Raw genomic sequence first — 19,571 nt, 5'->3', positions numbered from 1 at the left:
CGCGCCAGTCGCTGCCACTGGACGGACACGGCCACAGAGCGCTCCGTCTTATCTGTGTTCCTGTCGGGGCTGGTATATATCTACAGCGACGTCGGCCGACCTCAGTCAGTCCGGGACAGTCGGAGCAGCCATCAGCCATGTCACGACCACAGACATATTGTGTGAGAAGAGCCGAGTGGATAAGGAATATGTATAGAGGTATTAACTGGCAAGTGAGAACGATTGTGGAGAAGTACGGATCGTGTGCACATTTGATACCGGACACTCTGCTACTGGCACACGACCTTGTGGGCAACCACTCTGCTGGGGATCAGGCCTTTTGTACCGAGGCTGAGGTAAGACTCGCTGTCGACAGACTGGTAGATGAACCGCTCATGGCAGCCCTACAGGATCTCAATGACGCCGCCGCCGCCCGGTGTCGGCACTGCCAGCCCGACCAGCCCCTCAGGGTAACCTCCATCAATGGATCGGGCAGCAGTGCCGAGGGTCTGTCGGACGGAGCAGTCGGCCGTCGAGGGACGTCAGATTTTGATCTGATGTTCGAGTTCGACGGTCCCTTCCGCTGGGCGGCGCTCGGAAATAGAGAGGAGCCGTCCGTTATTAGTCCACAGTCTGCACCACAGCTTTGGGCACGGCCGACCAAAAACCCAGGTTTCGTGACGCTGCACTGGGTCAAGACGACAAAGTGCTGCCACGAGAAGGCACTGGAGGCACTGCCGGCACACACCATGCGCAATCTCATGCAGGAACATTGCCGGGTTATTAGAGGAGGAGAAATCAGCACCGCCGGACCGGCGGTCAATGTCAGGTCATCACATGATATTTCAGACGGCGGTGTTGACTTCGTGCCATGTATCCTTGTGCGCGGGTGGTGGCCGGCAGAAGACCAGCTGGACGGCTGTCACCTGGAGCACGATTTTCCACCAGCGGCCGTGAGAGATGATATCCGTTATTTCGGTGTGCATCTCGTGCCGACCGGCCGGCCTGGCAGTGACACCGAGTATATCGAGTTTCGGATTTCCTACTCACGGGCGGAGCTGGTCACCGTTCGCCACCTCGCTTCAGTTATACGAGCGGCTATCAAGGCTGTAAAAGCCATCAAAGGCATTCTGAAAAAGAACGAGGTGATGAGTGATGAGGTAAAATTAAAATCGTACTTTATAAAGACGGCGGGTCTCTGGGTGGCCCAAACCACGCCCCCTCGAATGTGGAAAGGCATCGCTGATGGTGTCTACAAAATACTTGACTGGCTGGAGGGAAGTTTTATCACTGGAAGACTACCTTGCTTTTTCGATCACAACATTGATGTGGCGGCTGAACTCAGCACAAAGGAGCGACAGGATATCATCGACACCATACGTCTGATGAGGGAGCATGCCACGCTCCTTCTGATGGCAGTCTGTGAGGATAAGTTTGACGTGGATCTGCTGCTGGAGGGCGGGACGGAGCCGCTCTCAGAACGTCAGCTGCGGCTCCGTCTCGGACGGACGCTCGTCCGGCAAGCTGTGGTTGGTGGCGTCCGTGACCGCCCCACGGCTCCGTGGTGGGAGAGCTGGTGGAAGGAGAACATCCCTCCGCTGGTCCGCACGGCACCACTACTACTACAGTGGTGGCACTACAGCAAATCAGGATCATACCGCCAGCAGTGTCACCTGTTCATGGCGTGGACTGTGGTCGACCCGGCGGACCTGGTGGGCGGGACGGTGAAGACGTCACCAGTCAGCGACATCGTCACGCTGGACGTAACGCCCCTGATACAACTCCTCACCAGGTCTGACCTGGAGCTCCTGCTGGGTGACCCGGACAGGGTGGCCTCCTGGTGTAGTCAGCAGCTGCGGCGGCCGCTGGAGGAGCGGCCAGCCGGACTGACCGCCGAGCTGGACACGCCGCGGGGCCGTGCCGAGCTGCTGCTGCGGCCTGAGCTGCTGCTCCAGGCCCTCCGCGTGAACGCACCACGTAAGATGGACTGGTGGCGGGATATAGACCAGAGAGAGAAGAACAAGTGGATGAGTAACTACCTAACAATGGATACCTACCAGGAGACCCGGGAGTGGTTGGAACAGTTCTTCAACACGAACCTTCATTGGCAGCTCCATGAGAAACTCCCAGAGATGGACGCCGCGTCTGTGGCCACCACGGCCGGCCTCTGGCGCCGCCGGTGGCAGCAGCTGCTGTCCGGTGACCGGCTTCGTACGGCCTATGACGCCGTCACCGGCTGGTGGCCGGACCGATGGGAGATGACACCGTACTACCTGGCGGTGGACGAGACCGATTCACAAGGTAAGACATAACAGCGCCGATCAATGTTGCTCAAAGAGTTCCATTTATATTTCATATTACCAGTGTATTTTGAGACGTGGCGGTAAAACACTAGAATGACTGAATAAAGCTCAATGATTTGAAGGAAATTAGAATATTAGTTATGAGGCGGAATATTACCACCAAAAACGCTTAATATCTCCTACATGTTAACTCATTCGCATTAACAATGCATGACGTTAGACGTTATTTTCGAACGATCAGGCTTTCTGTTAACTTATTAGAAAGCCTACGCGAAATAAATTTTGTTTTCTAATACAAGAAGGGCTATGCCCTATGATAGAGCATTATGACAAAACTTCTACTAACAAAATCATATGTTTGTGATCTACTTGTGTTTCACCGCGATCCTACTGACTGACCTCCCACCTGACCCTACTGACTGACCTCCCACCTGACCCCACTGACTGACCTCCCACCTGACCCCACTGACTGACCTCCCACCTGACCCCACTGACTGACCTCCCACCTGACCCCACTGACTGACCTCCCACCTGACCCCACTGACTGACCTCCCACCTGACCCCACTGACTGACCTCCCACCTGACCCCACTGACTGACCTCCCACCTGACCCCACTGACTGACCTCCCACCTGACCCCACTGACTGACCTCCCACCTGACCCCACTGACTGACCTCCCACCTGACCCCACTGACTGACCTCCCACCTGACCCCACTGACTGACCTCCCACCTGACCCCACTGACTGACATCCCACCTGTCCCCACTGACTGACCTCCCACCTGACCCCACTGACTGACCTCCCACCTGATCCCACTGACTGACATCCCACCTGATCCCACTGACTGACATCCCACCTGTCCCCACTGACTGACCTCCCACCTGACCCCACTGACTGACCCCGTCCCCACCCACACCTGACCCCACTGACCGTGACCACTTACACGATAATTATCCTCCTGACCTTCCTATGTCGCTGTTTGTTGTCACTTTCTGTGTTCCAGACTCAGAGCAGGATGACGACGGAGAGGCCGGTGGCGAGGAGCGGCGCGGCCCAGACGAGAAGCAGACAGTGGAGGGTCTGCCTCGCCCTCAGCGAGAGAAATGGCAGCAGCTGGAGCGACAGCACCAGCAGCTGTGGCAGGAGCTGGACCGGCGCGGCTACGAGAAGAAGAAGAGTCTGAACCAGCAGCATGATGAGGAGTGCCGGAGTCTGGAGCGACATCATGACAAAAAGTGGCGGAGCATGGAAAAGCGGCACCATGACGAGCTGAAGAGGCTCCATCAACGACACGAGAGTGGTACCAGGTGCGTGGAGCTTCAGAACCCGGGGCACGCGCAGCAAGAGAGACGTCAGAGGCATTTGGATCTTCTGAATCGCAGAAAGCGAAGGCAGTCGGAAGAGCTGGAGAGACAGCACCAGATAGAGTGGGGAGACCTGGCGCAGAAGGTCCAGAGGCAGTGGAACAAGATGAAACGGAGACACCAAAGCGAGTCACAAGAGCTGAAGGAGAGGTACCCGAACATCTGGACAGGGGAGGAGTTGGATCGGCTGATGGAGGAGTGCAGCAGGAGGCGTCAGCAGCTGGGGGAGCAGTTGGGGAAGGAACTGGAGAAGGAACTGGAGAAGGAACTGGAGAAGGAACTGGAGAAGGAGCTGGAGAAGGAACTGGAGAAGGAGCTGGAGTTTAAGGAGGAACCCAGGAAGAGACAGGAGAAGGACCTGGAACTGGAAGAGGAGGAGGAAGAGCCATTGGTGCGAGGTAAGATTTAAGGTTCAGGGGTAAACAAAATTGTGTTGTATTTTTTTTTTTACATATAATAGAAGAGGGACCGGATAAAACTCGAAAACTAACATAAACACTAGCAAAAGGATAAGTTAGTCAAAAAAAGTTGATAAGAATAATAGTTGATAGCCGGTCCCGTAGCTCAGTTGGTTAGAGCGTTGGACTCCGCGTGGTGAGAGCACGCGTTCCCGGTTATGACAGTCCGGGTTCGAAGCGCGACGGGCGCTCGATATTTATGGGCCTCCTGACAGGTATGGTTGCGGTTGGTGGCAGGCCGTAGCCAGGTGAAGTCAGCGAGGGGACCGGCCGTGCGCGGCTTTGTGCGCACGTTAAACTTTGGACTCTAAATTCTGCCATAGAATCGGAATTGCGCGATCGGAGGGTAGAGGGCAGGGTCATCGCAACAAGCTTCGCTTAGCGGTGGCTCTGTCCTTGTGAATCCTTCCCATCAAAAGGTTCGGACTAAATTTATAAAAAAAAAGAACGCTCGTCCAACAACGTGTTCACGTTATAAGCATTGATATTCGACTCATTTCTCGATGGCGGCAATGTCAATCTTCCTATATCTTGTTCGTTAAAAAGATATGTTAACAGTAAAAGTACAACGTAAATGAGGAAATCATAAAGCGCCATCCTATAGTCAAGTTATCATTTAAACGTACATCGATAGGATGTATACCGTGTTACATACCGCGTTCCATGGTAATCTTAACTCAGTAAAACATGTTACTTTTAAACATATCATCTGAATTGATAGATCATTCCGACATGTCCTAGCCGAAGCGGTAGAGATCCTATCGTAGCTGACAAATTGACGGGGGTTTCAATTATTTCTGCATCTAAAAGCAAAATACGCATCTATGCACCAATCCTATACAATCAGGGTCGATGTAAACAGTACACCATGCCCTTCTGATTCCAGACCCCAAGAACCATGAGAGGCAACAGATGCAGCAACAACATGACCAACGACAACAGCAGCAGCAACAACAACATCAAGAAGAAGAACAGCATCAGAGGCGGCAGCCGAGCCGGAACGTTGAACACCTCAGGAACCTAATAGAGGTCACCCGAAGACACCGCCAGCAGCGTATCCAGCTCCAGGAGCGGCACAACCAGGAGCTGGAGGAGCAGAGGAGACGTCACCGGCAGGAGAGGAATGATCTGGAGCGGCGCCTCGGCTGTCGGCGGGACAGCCAGGAGCGGCGCCACGGAAAGTGACCGACGTGAGTTGATTTTGGTGAAAAGTACATATTCCACATTTATCTCACATAATAAGAATAAAATTCACGTTGAACGGAGTCTTGGAAGAGATGAAAAAACACTAGGGATAGGTACAATTATGGATGCTCCTCAGGCATCCTGAGGCAAATATTTGCCATATTCAATCCTACTCTGTTTGTGTTTCAGGATATCAGCGGAGTCGCGGACCACCCCAAGGAGGCGCCACTACGGAGAACAAGTCGAGGGTCAGAAATTTGGGGTGCCAGAGAAGTTCACAATGTGTCGAATGTGTAGATATTGTAAATAGAAAATACATTGAACAATATTGTATATCATCACCGTTCCATTGAAGACAGGAAATTACAAATATGTACATAGGTGAGTGCATGGTATCATTATGTACAAAATGGCGATGTTTACGATGTTCATAACGTGTAGGCAAATAATTGCACATTGGATGTGTTACAGGGTGACGTTTGTTGTTATACAAGTACAAATTGTTGTTCGATGATGTCATTTATTGAAATGGGCTCAGTGAACACTCACTGTTGCTTATGATACTCACTGATGTCAGTGAACACTCACTTTTTATGATACATGTCTTGTGTAATGGTATTCTTGTAAAAACTATATGTAGACATTAGGAGGTGTACCGATCGGTACATACATACCAATCTGTACCGAATCAGTACATGGTAACCGTTGGATGTGGTGGCCACTGGATGTAGTATTAACCCTCGCATGTGTGCGGCGTTTGCCAGCTTCTAATGTGTAGGGGGGGGGGGGGGGGTCGGTTGGACCCCCCCTTGCCGTTTGGCCCCTGATCGAGCTAGAGCTTCGCGGAAAAAACGAGCGTGTTGCCCGCGACGAGAGGAAGCCGATGATACCCAATTTTAAGGTCCTAGGTCATTGGTTGACCTTCCAGGTCAGGTCAATGACCCAAAGTCGGGAAAATCGGGACCTGTTAGAAAGTCGTAAAGTGTGGCTGCTAAGGGGTTTTTCGGGGTGCTGATCACGAATATCGTGTTAGTTTTGATCACAGATGATGTCTTGAAGCATTTAGACCAGGTCGGGTCAGGTCAGGTCAGGTCAACCAGTAGGCGTCGTGATGGGCATTCGTAGTACGTGTCAACCGCCTCTGACAGCTTCGTAACATGTTACGAAGTCACCAAAACTACTTCGTAAATGTTCAAATGGTTGCTAAATTCGAATTCAGCTCCAAAAACTAGCCTAGAAACATGTAAAACTCGAAAAAGTGACCCGAGGTCACCCGAGGTCACCAAAGGTCAATGACCTGACCTGACCTTCAGGTGACCTTGACACACACGGGAGTAACATCAAATCACATGTTTGAACGTTTGAAACCACGAAAAGCTTGCAAACACGCGGCTAGTGCGAGCCGACATACGCGAAATCGCGATTCCGGCCAAACATGGTCTCGGAAAAGAGGTCACAGGTCAAAGGTCATTTGGGTCAGGGTCATGAAATTTTCAGGGTAGGTGTAAAATTGATCAATGCGAGGGTACTGAAAGTTTCGTCGCGATCAGCCGCTTTTTACGCGAGTTATTCGCGAAAAACCATGGGGGGGGTCCATCCGACCCCCCCTACACATGCGAGGGTTAATATAATATTAGCCATCCACGACCCAGCTAACTGCGAAGGAAGACCGGGCCGGCCGGGCTCCACTGATAGCGCTGGTCTGCACCGCCACGTCAACCACAGGAAGGGTGACGACAACTGCGGCCGACTGGCCAGGAAGGACGTCAGATAGGCGGGCTGGCACCGCCGTCTCCACTATAGCCGCAGGCAGGATGGTGCGGTTGGCATGGCGTCGGTCAGGGAAGGGGGGGGGGGGGGTCTGGGGACGGGGCAGCAATCTGGAAAATACAGTCCAAGATGCTGACGCGACTCGCCCGGGTCGGGTCACAAGGGACTGGTGACGAACAGGTCCTAGTTAGGTCATGAAGATTTGGAAAGTTACAACAGCCCCGGTTCAGTGATCTGGAAGTGGCATCCCGAACGTGCGAACCTGAAAACTGGGTTTGAACTGACTTTTGCACGGCGCCCTACAAGCCGCTCTCTAACTGTGTATCAAATTCAAAATTCGAGTACAATCGGTTTAGCGGTTCTTGAAATCTGGAAGCCTCCTCTGCACGTGCAGCAGCACCCCAACCGTGACACACGGAAATGCATTGCCTGGTGGGCGCCCATACCTACACGCCAATCTTAGTGCAATCAGCACAGTAAATACAGAGATATTGCAATTGCTTCAAAACTGACCCCTCTTCGTTTCGCACGTGGCACGTGCATAAGGGGTCAACCACATATATCCGATTATTTCCTGGTAGAAGAAATAAAGCTAACGTGCAAAAATTATCGCAAGTTATCGGTTTAGTCAGTGGTTGCGGAGATATTCGTGTAACCTAGGTAAAAGCGGCCTGTCGCTAATACTATGAAATTTTTGTTATTTTCCATAAGAGTTTGCTCGCTTCGCTCGCTCGTTACAAGGTATTTATTTACTTACGGAGCTTTTATTACCTATGAATATATTCAAGTTAATTTTCATAAATCGTTATTCCTATTGTTTTAAAAAATAGTACGCTATTCCACCTCATAAGCATCTACCACCAAACATAGGATCGTCGTCAATCTTTAACCCGCGCCCTGGTGGGGTCTGTTTATAACGCGACCTTCAATCTTATAAACGCCCTGGAATGAATATGGCAGCACTGGCTGAAGTTCAGCTGCAGAAAACGGCTATCAAATACAAAATTGTTTTCACGCATTTTAGTCGATCGTATGTTGACGGTCCAAAGAATAATTTCGTTGACTCAGATAACCGATTGTAGGCACTGGTATCACTGTAAATGTCACCAAATGCCGTGAATAGAATAGTACGGCATTTTATAAAATTGGTGGAGGGGGGGGGGGCTATTTTTTGCCCCCCCCCCCCCGCATCTCTGAAACTACTGGAAGGATTCGCAAAATTCAAAGGGCGTTCGAAAGGCCTGTCAAATTTGTCGAAGGAAACCAAATTTCATTGACCTCGGGGTCACCGATGACGTCACAGGTTAGGTCAAAGATGAAATGTTTCAACGTTCACGGGTCTTCTAGGGAATGCGCTATAACACCGAGGAAAACGCATTTTGTCGAGAATCAGCGATAGGGTGTCAGTTGCCTAGTAGATATGTTGATATTAGAGGTCACTGACAATACCAGGTCAGGTCACAGGTCAGGTCACCAAGGGTCACAGGTCAGGTCACATGAACCCAACTTTACTGAGGTTGTGTGATGCATGTTTTATGGCCAATTTTTCATTTCCAACTCAATGGTGTTGGTTATAAGACTATCAGGTACGGCTTAGGTTACTTTTTGGTGAAGGTTAGGTCAACGTCAGGTCAAGGTCAGACCAAAAAAGGTCAAATTTCAAAGTTGATAGTTTTGCATAAAATGGGTATTGATTCGATGCAGCTCGTCACGGGGAGTCTAATGGTGGTCTTTGTTTTGCGCTACGGGGTCTAGAATTGCTAAATATTGAGTTTGAAAATTTGACGTCATCAATTTTGAAGTTTTTTCGCTATAACTTCGCCAAAAAAAGAGGCATCAATCTAAAACTTCGTATGTGGATGGAAGGTGGTAAGGACTGTCAGATATATTCCGGTTTTTGCGAAAATCAAAAACTTTTTGGATTTTTCGACTATTATATCCAAAAAAAATTATTTTCTTATTTTTGGGGGTCAAAATCAATAATTTCAAAAATCCGAGATAGCAGTTTTGTAGCCCTGTCAATTCTATAGCTTTTATTTCTTATCATTTTTCTGTATTTGCAAAGCTATATGCCCGACAGCTCTTCCCGCGAAACCCTTTTTTGGGTCGAAAACGGCAGAACAGGACGTCACTCTGACGTCATTTCCGGCCAACCTATCATAGCTTTTGGAAAAGTGTTTTTTCACAATGTGTAAAATTGATGTCCGGGAGGGTACTGAAAGTTTGGATACGATCAGCGCAGCGGTTCTACGGTATCGGTAACCCTGGCGTCACCGGTAGCGTTTTCGTTCAAGGTTAAGGTTTCCTGCATTAGGCAGTATTGGGCCACCGTGCCAAGCCGTAGCATGCTGTGACGTCACTGGGTAAGAGAACGTACCACGCTATTAGTATCAACTGAGACTCAGATAGACTCAGAACGACTCAGGCAGACTCAAACTGACTCAGACCGACTCAACCGACTCAAATAGATTCCGATCGACTCAGATCGACTCAGAACGACCCAAACTGACTCAGACCGACTCAATCGACTCAAATCGATTCCGATCGACTCAGACCGACTCAGAACGACTCAACCGACTCTAATAGATTCCGATCGATTCCGATCGACTCAGACAGACTCAGAACAACTCAGGCAGACTCAAACCGACTCAGGCAGACTCAAACTGACTCGACCGACTCAAACTGACTCAGACCGACTCAAACTGACTCAGACCGACTCAAACTGACTCAGACCGCTTAAATAGACTCAAATCGATTCCGATCGACTCAGACCGATTCAGAACGACTCAGGCGGACTCAAACCGACTCAAAACAATTCCGAGCGACTCGGGCAGACTCAGAATGACTCAGGCAGACTCAGACAGACTCAGAACGACTTAGGCAGACTCAAACCGACTCAGGCAGACTCAAACTGACTCGACCGACTCAGAACGACTCAAACTGACTCAGACCGACTCAAACTGACTCAGACCGACTCAAACCGACTCAGACCGACTCAACCGACTCAAATTGATTCCGATCGACTCAGACAGACTCAGAACGACTCAGGCGGACTCAAACCGAATCAAATCGATTCCGAGCGACTCAGGCAGACTCAGAATGACTCAGGCAGACTCAGACAGACTCAGAACGACTCAGACAGACTCAAACCGACTCAAGCAGACTCAAACTGACTCGACCGACTCAGAACGACTCAAACTGACTCAGACCGACTCAAATTGACTCAGACCTACTCAAACTGACTCAGACCGACTCAACCGACTAAAATCGATTCCGAGCGACTCAGACAGACTCAGAACGACTCAGGCAGACTCGGGCCGATTCAGATAGACTCAGGCAGACTCAAACCGACTCAGGCAGACTCAGATCGATTCCGAGCGACTCAGAAAGACTCAGAACGACTCAGAACGACTCAGAACGACTCAGACAGACTCAGGCGGATTCAAACCGACTCAACCGACTCAAATCGAGTAGTTTGAGTCTGCCTGAGTCGGTTTGAGTTTGCCGGAGTCGTTCTGAGTCTGTCTGCGTCGATCGGAATCGATTTGAGACGGTTGAGTCGGTCTGAGTCAGTTTGAGTCGTTCTGAGTCGGTCTGAGTCGATCGGAATCGATTTGAGTCGGCTGAGTCGGTCTGAGTCAGTTTGAGTCTGCTTGAGTCGTTCTGAGTCTGTCTGAGTCGATCGGAATCGATTTGAGTCGGTTGAGTCGGTCTGAGTCAGTTTGAGTCGTTCTGAGTCGGTCTGAGTCGATCGGAATCTATTTGAGTCGGTTGAGTCGGTCTGAGTCAGTTTGGGTCGTTCTGAGTCGGTCTGAGTCGATCGGAATCTATTTGAGTCGGTTGAGGCGGTCTGAGTCAGTTTGAGTCTGCCTGAGTCGTTCTGAGTCTATCTGAGTCTCAGTCGATACTGATAGCGTGGTACGTTCTCTTACCCAGTGACGTCACAGCATGCTTCGGCTTGGCACGGTGGCCTAATGCTGCCTAATACGGGAAACCCTAACCTTGAACGAAAAAGCTACCGGTGACGCCAGGGTTACCGATGCCCGGGCGCACTTCACACTTGGTTAGGAGGGCGCAATACACCTTTCCCCTAAACACCTGTGAATCGGCCATGGGCTCATGCAAGCAATATTAACACATTGTCACGTTATGACCATCCAGCTTGTGACGATATTAGTTACTCTTATGAATATGTGCATAAAGTATGTTTCATCAGTCACTGACGTGGTCGGCAATCGATCCATGTCTACTATGGTTGACGAGAAGGCGCCATTAAAGGTTATTTGACATACATACGTACTGTTAGGTCAGCCTTCAGTGTACGTGTTTAATGCAGTGCGTTAGGCGGCACGGGCGGACATCGATAGCAGCGCCTCTATCGGTCACTAGGGAAAGCTGGGCTGTAGGCGACGAAATACCGGCTGAGTTGTCACACGTTGAATAGGTTTATAGCCATCCGTCTTGTGAAAACGTTGAACTTTTGACTTTAATATTTCTACAGGCAATTTTAGAAGTGTCTCCACATGGATTACAAAACCGTTTAGATTTTTGTATTCACTTCAAGCCTTCCCTATTGTTCTTGATGATGCGGGAACTATTTCTAATTAGTGTTTCTAGCCTAGTAAAAGAACATACTGTGCAAACGATGAAAAAAGCATAAATGGAAGATTTTAAATGCAATTTTCTCTTACAATTAATGGTAAATTCTCTACATATCAAGGAAAAGGTGCATGCTAACTGATAATTTAAAGTTCTTGGGGCCAGTTGTTTTCTTCTTTTCTTACATCGCCCCAATGGCCGCGAATACACTTGTGATAACGCCTATCGGCGGTAACGGGCCCTTTGATACAACATGCAGTGATCGAGGAAAATCGATATAAAATCAAAACCGTTTGACCTTTTTCTGTCATTTCTTCACAGGTTGATGTGCAATGGAACAATCGATCATGCAGGCCATTCATTCAACCTTTTTGGAAACTGTTCTCTCTTTTTTGATGCATTACGGTGTGTTTAATGCAGTAGCGAGCCTGTCTCAAATAGCCCCAGCAACTTTCGACCTATATGTTTTACGCCGCCAGAGTTAAACATAACAACTTAAAGGGACCCTCCCACCTTAACATTAGTTTTGAGTTGAGATAGCCAAGTTTGCGGCCAGGCTCAGAAACCACCATTTATCCTGGTCGAAACCCCCGAAGCTTTATGGTGTTCAAGAAATTTCTTCCCTTTACTTGCAGGGTGGACCAGCGTGGTCCCTATCTCTTAACCATTACGGGAATCTGATGACGTCATCAGGCTTTCGAACGTCCGTTAAATGTTTGACTAAAACGTTTTGTAGCACGCGGTGGTATATGCTGCTTTGCGCGCAACAAATGCCGCACTTTCAAATAAAGTCGCTAGGAACAGCGGAGATCCCAAAAAGTAAACAAAAGTAAAAGTCTAATATCTTGAAAACCGGAGAATATTTTTCGATGAAATTTGGTAGATATTCGTTTTTGCTCTTTCTGAACCGAGCGACATCACTTTCATGCCAATTCATTAACTTTTTGAAGATGGGAGGGTCCCTTTAAAGGAAAAGGGCCACCTTCGTGAAATATGAAGATATCGTTGTTTTTCATTTTGACATTATTATTTTTCATTTTCTTTTTAAAACTGGTGCCAGAAGTGCACAATTCGCGAAAAAGTATTTAAAACTATTTAACATATTGGTACTATGTTGATACTCTCTACGGCACCTACTGTATGATGGCATAGCGATGACGTCACACTCAAGCCAATCAGCGTTCAGAAGACAGACTCGTCGGATTGTGTCAGATAAGCTGATTGGTTAAAGCTGAGCTGGTTGGAGCTGATTGGTAAAAAACCAAAGCCTCGCCGCGGGTGGCTGTATTGTCGGATAAGAACGCATTCCTTGGATAAGAACGCATTCCTGGCGTATTTTCTTTTAAAATTGCCGATATCTACGAATGGAGGCCGAAATCGGCCGTAAGGAGGTATACAGATAGGTTTTCGGACACGGGCTACAAGATGGCTATCTCAGTTTCAATCCCCATGTTAAAGGTGGCCCTTTTCCTTTAACCCTCGCCGGCCGAGGGGGGGGGGGGGTGCCGCCCCCCCCCATAGGGTTTTTTCGCGATTGCTCCGAACACGCTGGCGATAGAGAGCTGAAAGTTGGCATACCTGACCTTTGATCCAAGCCGGATCTTTTGACACCAACCGCATTTTTGGGTCAGGTCAGGTCACTGACCTATGACGTCATAAGTGAACCTCTGCACGGTCTTCAGATGTCACAACTTCGCAACGCCCTCACTGCCAGAGGAGATGTCACAGGGAAATGAAACTTGCAGGATCTAGTATCCATTATGAGTCCCACAACTTGTATATCTCGGATTTTTCCTTAAGGTCATATGAGGTCAGGTCATTTTCGTGACCTCACCATTAGGTATAAGTCAATGGGGAAAAATGAAAACTGCTATTCTGGCGCCGGGAACGATCTCCAACCATCTCAAGCACACAGAATCGTGATTTGATGCACTCCTTGCAAGGTTAGATGCGTCACTTTTGCAATGTTGACCTTGCGTGACGTCATTTATGACGTCATCAAGGTCATATTAGTTTTTCGTCAATAACTCTTGATCAAATTGAGCTAGCGAGTCGGGAAAGCCACCAATGGACTCAGGAAGACCTGCCGAATCGAATGATATGCGACATGACCTCTTTCGACCAACTTCGTGACCTGGGGGTGCTGACCTGACCTTGACCTGAGGTCAACACCCCAAGTTGACCTGACCCGGACAAAAAGTATATCATTCGACGCGCCTGAGCGAGACGAACATGATGCTGCCAAAATCGGCGCTCTGCGGCCGTTTTTTGCGAAGTTATTCACCAAAAACTGAACCGTACCTTGGGGCACTTGACCTGACCTCAGAGGTCACCGGTTGACCTAGGACCTTAAAATCGGGTATCAATCTCTGCGTCTCGTAACGGCGCACACGCTCGTTTTTTCCGCGACGCGCTAGCTCCACCAGGGGCGAAACGGCGAGGGGGGGGGTGGGGGTTCGTACCCGCCCCCCCCCCCCTCGGCCGGCGCGTATGTAGAAAACCAATAGGTCCGGCGAGGGTTAACCCTCGCATGTGTAGGGGGGCTAACCCCATGGTCCATCCGACCATGGGGGGGGGGGGGTCAGATGGACCCCCCCATGGTTTTTCGCAAATAACTCGCGTAAAAAGCGGCCGATCGCGACGAAACTTTCAGTACCCTCGCATTGATCAATTTTACACCTACACTGAAAATTTCATGAGCCTGACCCAAATGACCTTTGACCTGTGACCTCTTTTCCGAGACCATGTTTGGCCGGAATCGCGATTTCGCGTATGTCGGCTCGCACTAGCCGCGTGTTTGCAAGCTTTTCGTGGTTTCAAACGTTCAAACATGTGATTTGATGTTACTCCCGTGTGTGCCAAGGTCACCTGAAGGTCAGGTCAGGTCATTGACCTTTGGTGACCTCGGGTGACCTCGGTTCACTTTTTCGAGTTTTACATGTTTCTAGGCTAGTTTTTGGAGCTGAATTCGAATTTAGCAACCATTTGAACATTTACGAAGTAGTTTTGGTGACTTCGTAACATGTTACGAAGCTGTCAGAGGCGGTTGACACGTACTACGAATACCCGTCACGACGCCTACTGGTTGACCTGACCTGACCTGACCCGACCTGGTCTAAATGCTTCAAGACATCATCTGTGATCAAAACTAACACGATATTCGTGAGCAGCACCCCGAAAAACCCCTTAGCAAACACACTTTACGACTTTCTAACAGGTCCCGATTTTCCCGACTTTGGGTCATTGACCTGACCTGGAAGGTCAACCAATGACCTAGGACCTTAAAATTGGGTATCATCGGCTTCCTCTCGTCACGGGCAACACGCTCGTTTTTTCCGCGAAGCTCTAGCTCGATCAGGGGCCAAACGGCAAGGGGGGGGGGTCCAACCGACCCCCCCTACACATTAGAAGCTGGCAAACGCCGCACACATGCGAGGTTAATTTGAAAACTTTCACTGTCGTTGACTTGAAAATAGTCCTATATCATCATCCTTTGATTTTTAAAGCATAGGGTCACATCATATTATGACAGCCCAAGCATATATTAATGCAATTTTTAGCAGACCGAAGTGCTATGTCCAACGAGAAACGAAAAATTTGATTATAAGGGTGATGTGACTGTATTTGAAAGAAATACTTTTTGCTAGCAGTATCAAAATTTAATTTCCAATCGCATAGCAGTAAAAGAATTATCCCTAGCTTGACCGATTTCCTTCAATTTCCTTGCAACTAATACTGTCTCAAATAGCCCCACGCTATGGGGCTATTTGAGACAGGTTTCAACTAAAAAAATATATATATATATTTATTTATTGCTACTAGTTGAACCAAAATCAGCCTATCTGAAAGCAGTTGCAGAGAACTACGTTTTTGCAAGTTACATGCTATGAGAAATATCAACTGTTTTGAAGGGAGAGGCCAAAAACGGTAAAATCCGTTTCAAATAGCCCCACTTTACAGTACCCTAGGCTTGGCTCCTTGAGGCTCTGCCCCCCCCCCTCCCCTCCACCACTCGAAAATCGGTGGCGACGTCACTGGTTAGATGATATACGTTTACCCCTCCGTCCATTCACTCACCAGATCTATAGGAGGCCCGGGCCCCTATACACAAAAGGCCCCTTTTTCGCCAGGAGGCCCCCACGATATCTTGCCCACCCTCTCCGAAATGCAATCCGCCGGCACTGGCTGGTTTTATCAATGCGAATTTACAGGGCATGTAAAATGTATGCGCAAATAATGAAACAACACCTCGATGTGCATTGTGAATCGTTCGACAGGCATGTTCATCAACATATAAATAAGAGTTACAGGCGAAGAAAAAAGTCAAACATGGGCTCGATTCGGAGCGGCAGAGACAATAACGAGTTGCATATGGCGCCCCGTTTGCAACGCAAAGCGAAGCTGCAGTTGATGGAATCATCGGTGGTGAACCTTACTACGGAAAGACGGCCAAATGCGCGGACTTGAAGTCGGTAGCTTTTCGTTGGACTGCGCTGGAGTGGTTGGACGTTCGTGCTTAAAATATGCCATAGCCATGCTTGCTGGTATATGGCGACAAACTCGTACCTACTCACCTCAACATCTACGATCACAGGCAAACAGAAGATTTACTCCCTTTGGAATAAAATAGCGAGCTCACTCCCCAGTCTCGGTCTTTGCGGTGCATTATATGCGAGCTGCTCAATCTCACACGATGAACAATTCTCGAGGCAAACATTCACCGCAAGTGTGCGAAGTGCGAACGTTAGGCACCGTTCCGTCAATTTCCATCCAGAGGACATTCAAATTATTCTCCTCCACGCCTCATACTCCTGCTCCAGGCTGGACGGGCAACTTTATCCCATGCGGAAATGCCCGTCTTGTCAGACCGAAAGGGCTGAGAAAGAAAAACACACACACACACACACACACACACACACAAACGAACTTTAGGATTGAAATATTGGACGATCACATGAAAAGCGGAACGGAGGTCCCTTTTGCATATTTACGTCTGGACAACGAGTTGCGTTGGAGAGGCCGGAAATAGTGGCGATTTCTGGACCGCAAGAATGGACCGTCATTGGAATGATTCTTTTTCAAACCGTGCACTGTTTTTAGCCGGAATTTAATAGTTACTACAAAATATTTTTGTCATTACATTTGGCTAAGAATGAATGCCATCAGGGAAGGTTTTACTGCCGCTGCATTTTGTCCAGAAACATATAGTGCTGTTATATTGCAGTTTTTGCGCTTTTGTTACAAAATATGAAGCGAACATGCATCAGGCTCTCGTCCATCCACTAAGAAGTTATTAAATATTTTGTTTTGTGTATTCCAAGAGGAGAGGAAACTATTTTATTTGTGCCTTCATTGAGAATTGAAGATCGATCATTAAATTTTCAAGGCAGTTAATCAATCAAACCAAGCATTTAGTCATTCTCGTATAGCAGTGGCTATAAGAAGAAAAGGTTGATAAATACTGAAGTTCAGTCATCTTACTTCAACTTGGCAGCAAGATCCCAGAGGATAAAGGATATAAAAAGTATACCTATCCTGTAAATCAAAGCATTTTGGTGCCTGCAAAGGCTTGCGTTATTTGTGGTGTGCTCGCGGAGTGAGGCTTTGGGCGTTTTTGTTGTGTTTATGTGGAGATTGAATATAACTGTGACCCTGTGTTTGTTTGTGTATTTACTACAGTCAAACATCACATTCACATAAAATACTCACCTAGCTCATAGGTGTACCCTGCAGAATTTGTACTTGTTGATGTCTGGAGCATGAACAAAGCACTAAAGTATCTCAATTATCATTTCCCACATTTTCTGAGCATCTAACATGGCAATACAGCAGTGCAGAGCAGCTTCAGAGAAGAAACACTTTCAATGCACAGACTGACACCAGCCACCCAATGAGCCAGTTCCTCATTTGGCTGTTTCCATGGATGCGGCTTGGCAAAGGTGAGCTAACTTGGCAACGGCTTGACGCGAGCTGTTTTTAAGTTGTTAGCAGGTAAGATTGAGTCATGGTGAGTATCTATCATATAACTGGGTGCTTCTGCTATGAGTAGATTGCAAATATGTGTGATGATTGAGGTTAGGTTAGGTTAGTCAGGGCCCTGTTTCACCAGTGATAGCAGCACGCTGCTTATACACGTGTCAAATTGGGTTTCCATGGAAACATCAACAGGCCCATTGCTCCAACACTACCACAAGTGTGACGTCAGTTCGTGCAATTGGATAGCAGCGTGGTAGCAGCATCCCGTGAAACACCGCCCTGGTCACATTTTTTATGGACACCTGGCAAATTAACTAAAAACTAGCATAACCTAATCTAACCTGACCAAACTAAACCTACACAACTACTAACTATAGGCACTAAGCACCTAAGTTCTTGTGCCTACATCTCATACCAACTCAAAATAAAGTTCCTTGCTGGAAGATAACCCTCCAGTACATTTTATAACATCCCTGTGAAGAAGACTAATACTTCTAAATCCTGAGTCACACTTCTGGCCATCCACAGAAAGAAGCGCTGAGAGCTTTGCTATTGTATATTGGACCAAAGATCATTGTCACGAATGACTATTAACACGTATTATATGATCATATCGTTGCATGGCTTGTCACATTCACAATTTTACTGAAATCCTTTTTCAAGAAATGCAAAGTTTCATTTGCCAGACACTTGAGTAATGCACATTACCATCTGCATAGCAAAGTAAAGCTGCCTGAGTTCGCTCATTCTAGATTTTTTCACTTCATAGTCAGCGCTTCATAGTTATAATCTTGCTGTTATAAGTTATAATTAATTATTCATCCCAATACATCAATAGACAATATGCAATCATCATCAGCAAACATTTTCTGGCTTGATACTGCTCGGCGTACTCTTCAGTATTGATCTCCTGCAATAATATGGCTTGTTTTTAGCCAATAAGCTCTTTTAATTTTACTTTTATTGCTGATAAGTGAGCCAGATCAACCTGCGTTTATCAACCAACATTTCATAACTTCAACTTGATCTTGCTCAGGACGATCAGGACCTCTCTTAGCCTCCTCCTGGATACTTGGGATTGTTTTCAGTCAACATGCTTCTTTAATATGCTATAAGTCAATCACAAGAGATTTAAGACATCCAACAAAACGTACACGAGTACACGAGTACGAAAACCTCCAGATGAACTCGAAAAAGGCCTTGGAACAGAGCCAAGTGGTGCTCCGTTTGTTTGTTTACAATAATAGTAGTACTGATGTATTGTTTTAGGACTCTAACGTTCGGCTTATAAAAATTGAAACATTTTTACAAAATCTGTAAGGCAAGTAATATTTCTCTGAAAGAACTAAAATATTCAAAAGCCAAACACTATGAAATACAGGAATCGGAGCGAAAAAGTAACCCAAAAAACCAGCCTAATCACCGACTCCTAAAACTGCGACAAAATCAGCACTTTTCCCCGCAACTCGTTGTCCAGACGTAAATATGCGTCCCTTTTAGCCAGGCATAGGTACATACGTATGTACTTAACGGCATTACGTGTGCCAATGCATAACTAATACGTTTCACAATGTATGCTATGCGATTCTCCTTCACATCTTTTATTTTCTTTTCTTTTTTAAAGGTGACATTTAAACGCTATAGCTATACCATGCACATTGAACAACCAAAGCACAATGAACGAATATTTTTGAGCTAAGCTGCACTTGAGAAGCTGTTAGTTCGTCCTCACGTGTGCTGACTTATTGCTGAATATTATTTGGAACGATTGTTTATCAGCGCTCCCGTATTTTGCTGGTTATCTGCAACTGCGTAATTCTGCAATAACCCCCACCCTATCAATACCATTCAGCCCTCGGTGAACTGAAGACAGAGTCTTACATATTCCTCCCCTCGGTGCCGATTGCGGGCCGCTGCACCGACTGCACTGTGTCGTG

The 19,571-nt window shown here is 47.6% G+C and overlaps 1 protein-coding gene and 1 long non-coding RNA gene across 5 annotated transcripts; one reads left to right on the top strand and one right to left on the bottom strand.

Annotated features, from left to right (window-relative positions):
* The first annotated feature begins 98 nt into the window (after positions 1 to 98).
* Positions 99 to 11,433, top strand: LOC122364106 (trichohyalin-like). 4 transcript variants are annotated; one of them, XR_006253489.1, is made up of 6 exons: positions 392 to 2,280; positions 3,286 to 3,911; positions 3,948 to 4,044; positions 4,991 to 5,294; positions 5,479 to 5,544; positions 11,398 to 11,433. XR_006253489.1 is itself a non-coding variant. In XM_043334180.1 (5 exons), the coding sequence occupies exons 1-4, from the start codon at positions 537 to 539 to the stop codon at positions 5,287 to 5,289; spliced, it is 2,766 nt and encodes a 921-aa protein (XP_043190115.1). In that variant the 5' UTR covers positions 392 to 536; the 3' UTR covers positions 5,290 to 5,294; positions 5,479 to 6,015. The 4 variants fall into 4 exon arrangements, 3 of the variants coding, with proteins under 3 accessions (XP_043190114.1, XP_043190115.1, XP_043190116.1); XM_043334180.1 differs by lacking the exon at positions 11,398 to 11,433 and having other exon boundaries at positions 5,479 to 6,015; XM_043334181.1 differs by lacking the exon at positions 11,398 to 11,433 and having other exon boundaries at positions 395 to 2,280; positions 3,286 to 3,899; positions 5,479 to 6,015.
* Positions 11,434 to 18,172: 6,739 nt separating this feature from the next.
* LOC122364092 lies at positions 18,173 to 19,075 on the bottom strand. Its single transcript, XR_006253487.1, has 2 exons — positions 18,789 to 19,075; positions 18,173 to 18,544 (listed from the first exon to the last, which is right to left on the bottom strand). It is a non-coding gene; the product is annotated as an uncharacterized LOC122364092 (long non-coding RNA).
* Between the last annotated feature and the right edge of the window lie 496 nt (positions 19,076 to 19,571).

Source organism: Amphibalanus amphitrite, unplaced genomic scaffold, assembly GCF_019059575.1.
Source record: "Amphibalanus amphitrite isolate SeventyFive unplaced genomic scaffold, NRLGWU_Aamphi_draft 000656F_arrow, whole genome shotgun sequence".
NCBI lineage: Eukaryota > Metazoa > Arthropoda > Thecostraca > Balanomorpha > Balanidae > Amphibalanus > Amphibalanus amphitrite.
This window is presented reverse-complemented; position numbering and strand designations above follow the sequence as displayed.